Source organism: Mesitornis unicolor, unplaced genomic scaffold, assembly GCF_000695765.1.
Source record: "Mesitornis unicolor isolate BGI_N332 unplaced genomic scaffold, ASM69576v1 scaffold43416, whole genome shotgun sequence".
Lineage (NCBI taxonomy): Eukaryota > Metazoa > Chordata > Aves > Mesitornithiformes > Mesitornithidae > Mesitornis > Mesitornis unicolor.
The window spans coordinates 5,557-17,027 of record NW_010191097.1 but is presented as its reverse complement, the minus strand read 5'-3'; the positions used below and the strand labels follow the sequence as shown (position 1 = coordinate 17,027).

General features: G+C 42.3%; 1 protein-coding gene across 1 annotated transcript; it reads right to left on the bottom strand.

Annotated features, from left to right (window-relative positions):
- TM7SF3 (transmembrane 7 superfamily member 3) lies at positions 1-10,810 on the bottom strand (the record flags this gene model as incomplete). The annotated part of the gene is made up of 11 exons (XM_010186629.1): positions 1-263; positions 743-905; positions 1,281-1,378; positions 2,708-2,860; positions 3,600-3,680; positions 4,109-4,195; positions 5,460-5,637; positions 6,686-6,857; positions 7,626-7,746; positions 8,160-8,310; positions 10,656-10,810. Coding segments are annotated over 11 exons (1,622 nt in total), but the record flags the coding sequence as incomplete, so codon positions are not given.
- Positions 10,811-11,471: the final 661 nt, after the last annotated feature.

The window sequence follows — 11,471 nt, the reverse complement described above, 5'->3', positions numbered from 1 at the left end:
TTACAGGAGTAACGGGGTTCTTTCCCCAGCCGGCTGCTCCTTCTGAAAAAATTCTTTGATATGCAGTAGCTTGTTATGGATCCTCTCTCTGAGGGGAGGGATATGATGGCTAGGGTCTAAGACATTGGTGCTTCTGCGCTCCCTTTCCCGTTTCCAGGCGAGGTAGGGGTGTGGCGGGAAGGGCACTTCACTTCTCTCTCGGCGAAGCTGCACAGTTACTCCGCTGAGGGCCAGCATTGTCCACACTGACAGGATAATGAAGTCTGAAAGAAAGAAAACAAATAGACTCTTAAAGCAGAACATCCCTTCCTTTCCCAAGCAACAACATTGAAAGAAAGGAACAAAATATTGTCTCTGCAGCCTCACAGGCCCGAGTAAATCCATGAAGAGGCAAGAAGAGATGAGATAAGTGTGATCAGTTATCATTAGGCCTTTTTACTGCCCACTCTACAAACTCATCAGCAAGGTGGCAGTCCAAGCTGAGAAGCACCTTTCACAAGGGCCTTTGTCACATAACAGCTGCTGGAAGAATAGTGCCTTTGAGTCTACTTCATATTTCTATTGGAGGATACAATTTATCTTCTAGGTGTTAAATTTCACACTGTGCCTACTGTGTTCTCCTTTCTTCTCTTTCTACCTTCAGTCCTCACTGATTACAAGAGAGCCAAAGAGGCAGTGGTTTCTCAAATAAGCACTTCATACAAGTACTTAAAAAAAAAAAAGTCTTAAGAGCAGTACTCACCATTTGTTTGAAAAGGCACATTGGTGTAAGCTCTGCTGAAGTAATCATTGAGGACCCTTCTGAGTAGGTCTAAGGTGATGTAAGCAAGACTTGTGTAGACATAGCAAGCAATAGCTAGGACCACTGCATAAGAGCCCACTATTCCAGAGGCCAGTATGTTCAGCTAGAGGGGGAGAAAAACCACAGCTTTAGGAGACTGATAAACACACTTTAATTTCCCTGTCTCCTTCAGGCAGTACTTTATATCCATTTGTCTACAAGAAACTGGCTGCACACACCTGTTAACCAGACAACCAGCTAAGACAGCAGAAGTCAACTAAATGCAGCTGTTAGTGGATGCTGTGTGCAACACTGCAGAGTGTCATTCCTTTCCTCATGGACCACTTAGCACAAGTAGGGTTGAACAAGAACTCCCTAGAGTTAGTCTCGTGCTGGGCTTCATGCAGCTGCATTAATTCTTCTATATCCCACAGGGCTACATTCTGCATTAATAAGTCTGACATCCCTTCCTCCTGAGGTGACTGTGCAGATTACTTACAATTCTTGGACAGCCAACAAAAAGCACTGGGATCATCAAGGCTACAGAAGAAAAGGTCACCCAGAACACCACATCATCACGGAAGACCCTGTAGTCTCCTGCAAAGACACCATATTCCACATGTGACTTACTAGTTAGGTAAAACTTCCCTTTTTTGCAAGTGGCTGGGGATAAGCTTTTCTCCCCTGAAGATTCTGTACATTCATAAGTACAGTGTTGAAAAGCTTAGCTTTTAAGCTCAAATGCTGATTGTTTAAAAGCATTGTAACCAAGTTGTTCAGAACAAGAGCAGAAAAAGACTGTCGCAGTTGAGTATAGGTCCTGTACTCTAAATGAGGACATCATATCTTGTCCATGAAATAATGATTTTCTATGAGGTATGTTATTTATCAGGCAAGAATGAATAGTACCAGAGTACTTCTGCCCAATAAGAAGCCCTTTTGTTGCCTATATAGGTTTATAATCTACAGCCAAACTTACACACATGCAGGTTTATAGATTATAGTGCAAGTGCAACCATCACAACACAAGGCAACAAACTCATCTGGCTTTTGGAAGACTAATCAAGTCACTCAAACACTGCTTTGCTCCCCCTGCTTTCTAAGGCCTGTCAATTAAACAGAGGGGACAAGCTGGCCTCCAGCTGAGGCACTGTATTACTGGAATGACAAACAATCAGGGACTGCATGGATTTTTACAGCATTGTGGCTTGAGTGAAACACACAAGAATGGAGAATGAAAAGCTGTCCCACCAAGAGATCTTTAGTAGAAGAGTTCTGAGATTTAAAATTACAATAGAGAAAGCAGTGTGGCTGATTGCCTGATGTCCCAGAGAGATCCTAGCTCAGCAGCCTGCTTGCTTTTAAGACACTTGTCTATTGTTTCTCTTTAAAAAGTCATTCTAAAGACTCTGATGATGCCAATCTAGCCGCAAATACAAATTTAACTCTTACAGTGCAGTGCTCCCAGAGCCCTGCACTGTAGTATGGTGAAAGGCAACAGCAAGAGCTCCTCTTAATCCATGATGCCTTTACGCCTGAAGCCTCCAAGTTAGACTGCAGATCTTCTAGTGTGACTTGTTCTGGATAGACAACAAGACAGACAGCTTGCCTGTAGCACAGCTGTTGACACAGACTGCTAAGATGGCACGCAGCTTAGGTAGGAAGAGCCACAGCAATTTCTCTGCAGAATAAGCAGTTTCCTTTTCCCACCAGTGCAGATTCTATGTAGTTTTAGTTACAGCACACCTGAAAGAAAGCTTTAGGTACATTTCTATTCCTCCCAACACTGGAAAGGGAAAGTTAAATATAACACTAAGATAAACCAGAGAGTGACATTCATCTTAGAGCCTTGCAACGTCCCTGTAACACAGCAGGAACACATCACTGAAAAGCCAGCACTTTGCAGCATAATATTTCAGTGCATACCTAATGGAGTAAAGAAGACCGTTGATGAAAAGAGAAATCCCAGCACAAGTCCAATAATAAACATACAGAGTAGGATAGAGCCAGATCTCCACCAGCTTGCAACCAGGAAAAGTCCTCCAATAATTCCAGCCACCGCTGTCAAAATAAGACGCACTGAAAAAGAAAATGGAAAATCCAACACAATGAAAACTTCAGTTACTGCAATAATGTCCAGCAGCTTTGCATACATGCTTGATTTTTTTAAACCTACTGAAAACTTTCTGAGAAAAGCCAAACAAGAGTATCAGTCTTTGCTTCATGCATTTCACTTAGACTCCAGTCTGCAACAGAGGATGTGCTACCGAAAGAGTGGCATAGGGCTGAATGAAAGTCTTGCTACTATGTGCATTAGTACCTTGAGTTCCCAGGGCAGTTGTGGTTGCAAAGGCTAGTGCACATGAACCAAAACTTCAACTATAAGATAAGACAAAGACAAAACGAACTAACTCTTGCCAGTCTAATAAGCAGGATAGAGACTTTCCACTCCATCATTTTACAGATGAAAGTTGCATCTGATCTGAAACTGAGGTGCACCCATTATGAAAGAAGTAGGAAGGAAGTATGTTGCAAATTTCCAGAGTTTCTAAAAACTTGTATCTTCCTTGGACATATATTTAAATCGGTCTTTTAGAGTTGCAGATATTAATTCTGCATCACTGTTTGATGTTGGAAGCAACAGATACTCTGTTTCATATTCAACTATCATGGTAATCAGAGCTCAGTTCAAGTACCCAGGTGTTATCCTCTTAACCTTCTTAAGGCTGCCCAACAAGAAGCACAACTATTTTACTTAAGGGATTCATAAAAACAAGACTTTGGAAAGAGCACAAGGTATCCTGACACATCTACTCACCATCATAACCAAGGCCAGTTACTCTTGTAATGAATACAAAGAAGAAGAATCCTGTAAATATGAAGCCCATGAAGAATAAGTCTAGAGGAGAAGGAAAAAAGATTTAGTATGCTGCTGTAACACTTCATATCCAGCCCACTTCAGTACATCTTCAGACATCTTCATGTTACAACAAGGAAAGAACATATCAGCTCACTGATTGAGAAGCACAAAAGGAAAACCAGGTAACACTTTGTTCTGAAAAGGAGTGTCCTCAAGTGCTTCAAATAGCCAAAAAATTACTTATTTTTATTTATATTGCCCAGTATGCACCCTTCTTTGCATACCAGAAACTTCTTGCTCTGCACCCAAAAGCTCTGAACCTGTAAAAACAAAGCAGTGGACCCAACCAGCCCATAATCACTATCAAGTGAATCTTAGTAATAACAACACCATTCTAAGTCACAGCAAGTTACATATATGAAGTGTCAACCAGACTTGAAGAAAAAAAACAAACCAACATTCAGTACCTGTTTTCCAGAATCTGTGTCCAAAAAAGCAAACAAAGAGACCAAGGACAGCAATAGCAGTGAAGAATACTTTGGTAGAGAGTTTGCCTACAAGGCAAGAGAGAGGGTTACAAGAGCATTACACCTAGTAGTCCCAACAACGACACTGAGGTAAGGTTGCTGCCACTGAGCCTACTGACAACAGCTATCACTCTTTCAGACGCATCATGTGAGCAGATCTGCAATGCCTGAACTAACAGTTATCTTGATAGGATCTCCAGCAGAATACTGAAGTAGTTCCAGTTTGAGCTTCCTCCTTATTCAAAAGGCTGAAGTTTCTATAGCAATAGTTAAGTAGCTCTAACGTGCTTTTTATAATACTGATACAGCTTTACCTGAAAATTCTCTACTCAGCTTTAAAAAAGGAACATCCAACTATCTAAAAGAAAATGCGCTACAGGATTAGTGACCCAGGCAGCAGCTACAGTCTTTATTTCTGCAATCTTCACCATAGTCTCCCTTTAATATACCCTGCAAGCAACAGAAGAGACCAACAACATCCCAGTAGGGCTCACCTCTGTCCCCTAGGCAAAATTCTTACAAATTTCTTGCTTAAAGCTCTTTGAAACAAGTAAACCACATCTTTCGAGTTCTCTAAATTAGAGAAACGTGGTTTAGCCTAGATAATTTGTCTCATGTTGACATAAGACAACACTGAGTTTGACAACAGTTACTTGCATCACAGTATGTGATAAGAAAATAATCATGAGAACAAATCTTATTTTATGAGCCATATTCTACCCATTATTCTTCTTCCTTCCACAGTCACAATGGGACTGGCAGATTTGCCACTCTTCTACTCAAATTCTATCCTTACACAGCTCTGTACAAAGTAGCATGACTTTGTAGTCATTTCACTATTGCTGGCACTATCTTCATGCTTATTTTAGGTGACTATCTCCTTTTCAAATATCTGTAAGTTACCTGTTAGCACCAGCACGGGTTCTAACCTGATTATTCTAACTAATCTAGTTCATGTTTCATTAACTTAGTTTCCCATGAACCATCTCTAGTCCTACAAGTGATTTAAGATTATGTATCCAGTTCAAGTTGAAAAAGCTAGAGTAGCACTGGAGTTGTCTGTGAGCCACATATTAAACCTTCAGTTGCTAATAATTCTCCTTAGTCTTATTTCATTATTCTAAAATTTCTCCTCAATTAAGAAGTAGACTTTGTCAAAGTAACAAAATATATCTAGTATAGAACAAAGAGCTCCCACACACATTAAAAAAACCCAAAAATAATCTCAAAAGCACCACTCAGCACAAGCAGCTTGAAATGAGTTGGCAAGGATGTACAAGTTCCAACTTACTAAGAGAAGAGCAGTTATCCACCCGGTCAGCAAAGCTGCAGGCATATGTATGCACAGGTATGTAAGCAGCAGAAGTGTTCCAAAGAGGATCCCATACTATGACATTGTAGATCACACCTTGCCCAGGAAGCGAGGAAAAGTAGACATTGGTCTTGTCATCAGTTGTCAGTGTAAGCATCTGGAACAGTAAATAGTATTTTTAATTGCAAGGAATTGTTTGTCGCTGCTGGCATAACGATGTGTCCATGCAGCTGAGGCAACACTTCACAGCTCAAAAATAATGACCAGCAAGAACTGCAGGCAAGAGCACTCTTATTCTGAGCCCTCTCAGGATGAGCAACTGAAGCATTAAAAGCTTACAAGACAGACTCCACTTCCTCCAACATCACTATGTTTTCTGATGGGGAGAAAATTCTCTCACTCATGTATTGCTCTTTGAGGACTCAGTTCAGTTTCCCTGTCAGTCTACTAACCCAGATCTGGCTTATGAAGCAGGCAAGGCTGCAATTCTACTCCCCAGCAGGGCCAGACAGGTTGTGGCCACTGAGAATCTCCTCTCTGTCCCTCCCACTCTTTTTGCAGGGAGATTCAGTAAACATGCAGCAAGTGTTTGCTTCTGCATATCAGATTTCTTTATGCCTCTCCAAATGGGGCCCATTTATAATTCAGTTCCACTATGCTCTCCTCCCTACTCTCTTCCCTGCATTATCTGCTCAATTCTCAGCATCTAATCAGGCATTGTAGGAGATCATCAATCTTTGTCAGAAGTGGCTTGTCTTCTGGATCTACACTCAGTGGCAGTATTGCTACAGGTAAGGTGGGCTCAACATCACAAAGTGAAGGAGCACTGTGGCTAAAGTAGTACTCAGCAAGCAGAAAGGCACTACAATAAGAGCTTGTTTAACTGAGAAAAGAGTGCAAAATATAGAAACACGTCACAGACCAGTCACTAACATCAACCTAATATCAAAGCCCACTGCAAGAAGCCTCAACTCCACCGCATTTCGGGCTGTGTTAACTAGCCATTTCTAGCCCAAGAGAGGGAGGTTGCCATTTTGCATGCTACACTCACTATATACCTCCTAGCCAGAAATCCCAGATAGAACCAAGAAACCTGAAGCATCAGCAGCTTGCTTATGTCACTGCTCAAGGAAGATAAGCATAGAAGAGAAAACTTAAGATAGCACCACTGCCACATGCCTGGTACACCAGTGCTTCAGACTTACTTTAATGCCATTAGCTTTGATACTTTGCACCTCAGACATCTTCTGTATGTGGCTCATGAGTACCATCTCAGAAAGATCATTCTCTGGTAAGAAGTACTGGTAGACATCATAGCGCAGTCGCCATCTGGAGTTCTGACCAGTCCCTGAGTCACAGGATGGTGGGTTTGCTCCCCTACAATTAAAAAGGGATCAGCTATGTGCCCAGTACAAACCCCCAGATCTTAACATTAGTTTTCAGAAGTCACCTATCCAAGTTGGCAGTGTTTGGCTTCTACTCTTTACACGTTAACACCAGCAACTAATTCAAAACTAGACTAAGTGTTTGTGAGCACAGACTACAGCAGTGTTATGCAGAACTATCCTGACGCAGGTAGCATCTGTGCTGGTACCTGCCTTTACATTTACAGAGGCTTCCTGGGAATTGTTATAAGGAGCAAGCACAAGAATTCCAAGAGGTCACAACAGCCAAAGATCACATCACTGTTGGTTTTTCCATGCATACTACATATATAGCTCTGAATATAGCCTTTCCCATTCCTTGCCTATCATTTGTGACCCCAATCACCATTCAGGAAATAATGCCTTATAACTTGAAGTCTCAACGTTAAGCAAAACTCTAGGTCATTATCAGGCTTCAGTACCAGTAAAGGAATGAAACTGGCTATAAGACACAATTGCTTTTCAAAGAAATTAAGTCATTTTGAGGAATGGGAAGGTTCAGCATTTGCTGACTGCTTGCACATCTGAAGTTGCATAACTTATCTCTCTCATGTATTACCTCTACCCTCCTCCTTTCCCTCATTTACTTCTCTGTTTGTTGCAGCAAACAAGATTTCTGCCACCAGCTGGATGGTCAGCCTTTCCAGCAGAATCTTGTTTTATGATCTTGGCCAAATACAGGACAAAGGTCTTGCTCAGTGCACTGAAGTTTTTCACACACCTGCCATATCCCAAGTTTGCAGGGGCAAACTTGATGTGTACATCAACCAATGTATAGTCTAGGTAAATATTTGGATCCACTTCCAAGTCAAATTCTAGATTGCAGCCTCCAGGAATAGGATCTAGAACACAGAAGAGGTAACTGTAGTAGTTCTTACTTTCCCATTACACAGCACAAAAAAGTTCAAAGACTTCAGCAATGCATATACTTGCAGGCACAGTCTACTTGCTAGGAAGATAATTGTCAGGTTCTAGTCCTGCAGACAACACAAGTGGTTTCACTGCAGTCTAAGATAGGTCCCGATACATATGCTGGGCTGAAGTCACAACAACACCATATGCAGTACATCCTACATACAACTCGCAATTCAGCAGTGATACTAAATGTTTTCAGCCCATTTCAAAAGAATTTCTGGCATCTCCACCGTATGGTTGCACCATGTAAGAATACCCCCTCTGAAAGGTCAACACTTCATTTCATAGTTAATTTGTAATAGGCAGAGCTGGTATTCCTGAGCAAGCCATAAGAACATACCTTTCTCCAAATAGGGAATAGAGATAGCTGTGCTGAGCACCTGGCTAGCATCAAGTGACCGAAGGTACCATGTACATACGCTCTGTTGAGGCCGAAGGATGGAAACCAGTCCTTTATCTACTCCGGTTCCTGAGCTGTTCACAGATGGATTCTGGACAGAAACAAATTACATAAAGAAGCAGTTTTTCTTGAGAAGATTTCTACCACAGTTTAATGTATTGCATGGGAGTCACATTTCTGCCACAAATCTGCAGGGCACACATTTCAGTGCCAGTTGCTACAGATGAGGCATTTAGCCCTGAGCTAGCTGGTAAAAAAGGAAGATGGAAAAAAAAGAGCTGGAAAAAAGGGAGTGGCTTTTGACACCACACACTGCCTAGCTCAGGCTCAAAAATGCAAGTGGTAAGTTTGAGACTACTAAAGAATTAACAAACAGAAGCAAGTTGCAGAGAAATCTAGCTAGTTGAAGTCTACTGCTGTGCAGCAATGGATTGACTAGTAAAGGTGAAAAAAGATTGGAATATCACTCACTGAAAGTTGTGAGCTGGCACCAAAGAGCATTCTGGGAACCACAGTGCAGAAGTACCTCACTATCTCCACCAGAATGGAAACAACTGCATGACAACTGGCTTAACACCAGCCATTCCAGACAAGCACTTGGGGCCAGGTCAGCAACTGAGCCAATCCCCACCATCACCATACCTTTCAGAACCAGAAGCCTAGAGGAAAAATCAGGCAGCAATGGCAGTATCACACTCACACAGTTGGAACAACCAACTGACCTGCACTCAGACCTATTTTTCAGCATGGAGAATGTGCTTTTGTCCAAGAAGGCCAGAGTTATCCAAGGCAACACTGTAAGGAGGTACTCTAGACGTGGCAGACTAAGGTCTGGCTTAGCTTCATACTTCTAGAAGCAGGCCAGCCCTAGAGGAACTATAGCCATATTTAGGCATCATTGTCCTTGGTCTGTAAGGCCCAACACAAAGAGAGTCTGAACTGACAGCAGAATATTCTACCTGCGGTAATCAAAGACCAAATAGATGCAACAGTAATGGCTTAGCCCTGTACTTCTGGCTATTTCACTAGCACAACGACAACTGAGCTGAGTGACATGTTACAGGTTACCTACCTCCTAAGCTTCCCAGGATACTTCTTGGCACTCAGTATGTTCTCATTTGGAAAATACTGATGGGGAGAGAGAAACTGGATAGCAGCTGTCGGATGTCCATTTACCACCTTCAGTTTAGTCTATGTTCTGCTCAAATACCACTTAGACACTCACAAAATCATTATCTTGGACCAGTAAAGATAGGACAAACTGAGGCTAATGTATATCAATAGGTATTCCGATATTGTTGGCTAGAAGTAGCAGCCTTCACTGGAGTGCTATAGGAATTTCTCCGTATGCCACCAGAGGAGAATTGGATTCAGGACAAGGAGTTGGGATGACAAGATATATCTATAGTGGCTAGATCCAAGCCACAAAACTAAACATCCTAAAGCAATTTGCGTAATTGGCAAATACTTATCACAGAATCACAGAACGTTAGGGATTGGAAGGGACCTCAAAAGATCATCTAGTCCAATCCCCCTGCCGGAGCAGGAACACCTAGATGAGGTTACACAGGAAGGCGTCCAGGCGGGTTTTGAATGTCTCCAGAGAAGGACACTCCACAACCTCTCTGGGCAGCCTGGTCCAGTGCTCTGTCACCCTCACTGAGAAGAAGTTTCTTCTCAAATTTAAGTGGAACCTCCTGTGTTCCAGCTTGTACCCATTACCCCTTGTCTTATCATTGTTTGTCACCGAGAAGAGCCTGGCTCCATCCTCGTGACACTCACCCTTTAGATATTTATAAACATGAATGAGGTCTCCCCTCAGTCTCCTCTTCTGCAAACTAAAGAGACCCAGCTCCCTCAGCCTTTCCACATAAGGGAGATGCTCCACTCCCTTAATCATCTTTGTAGCCCTACGCTGGACTCTCTCCAGCAGTTCCGTGTCCTTCTTGAACTGAGGGCCCCAGAACTGGATGCAATATTCCAGATGTGGTCTCACCAAGGCAGAGTAGAGGGGGAGGAGAACCTCTCTCGACCTACTGACCACCCCCCTTCTGATACACCCCAGGATGCCATTGGCCTTCTTGGCCACAAGGGCACAGTGCTGGCTCAGAGCTTATCATCAATCTGTTTTTAATTTGACAAGGTGATGGATAGTAGTCAGCAGTCACATGTCAAAAGCACCACTTCCACCAAGAACAAAGAGCCTTGAAACATCTTCAAGCCAGCTATGAAATTCCTTTAGCATTCAGACCACCAAAATAGCAGTTATGACATAAGTATGAGAAGGGATTTATGGAGATAAAATACTGAGCCATGCAGGTAAGATATGAATATTATTTATATCGCTTCAGTTCTGTATTCCTACATGCACCAGAGACAAGTCCTTTGTTGAAAGAAAAGTAGCATTTAAGAATATAAGTGAGACTCCTACCATACCTTATCAAAGGATATCACCACATCGTTTTGCTGGGCATGTACTTGAAAAATGACGACAGTCACATTGCTTCCAATGTTCCTGATTACAGCTTCCACTGGATTGGTCTGGTTAAGTAGCACATTTCTAAATTTTCCCAAGGAGAGCTCAAGAAGACCTGCATTACAAGAAAAGGAAGATCCACTTTTTTTTTGTCAAGAGAAGACATTACCAAGGGGAGCCTGGAAGGTTCCAGTAGCCCAATATTAGTCAGAGTTGGGAACAGAGTAAGATGTTGTTTTATGCTACTCTCACCCTGTAAGCTGTATTAAGCTTCTGGAGACTACTATACACAGAACTACACCTGCAAGAACAGATACAGCTAGAGAGAACCTGCCACACGGCCTGGCACTCACCCGAGCACATGGGGCAGGATTTTCTACCAGGAGCTCAGAATTTGATACAGCTGAGCTCATCAGCAACAGACAGTAACTGCAACTGGCCAGCTAGTGCCATCAACAGCAAGTAATAGCCAGTAGAGTAAATAAGAGAGGATACTGAGGACTCCTTGCTCCTTGGCAAATACAGGTGACTATGCTTGTGTTAGCCAGTCAACTTGCAAAATACCTGTTAGACTTCTTGGGTGAATTCCCAGACCACAGGAGTTGGAGTCAAGTTCTAAAACATAGCGTCAAATGTGTAGTTTACAGATGTATACTTACCCACTTTCGGCTATTTTATATATGCCTTTTGCTCCCACACTATTCTTAATTATTAGGACTGTTGTACCTCAATTTCTACATCTAAAAATCTGACTAATTTTTCCAAGACACAACCAA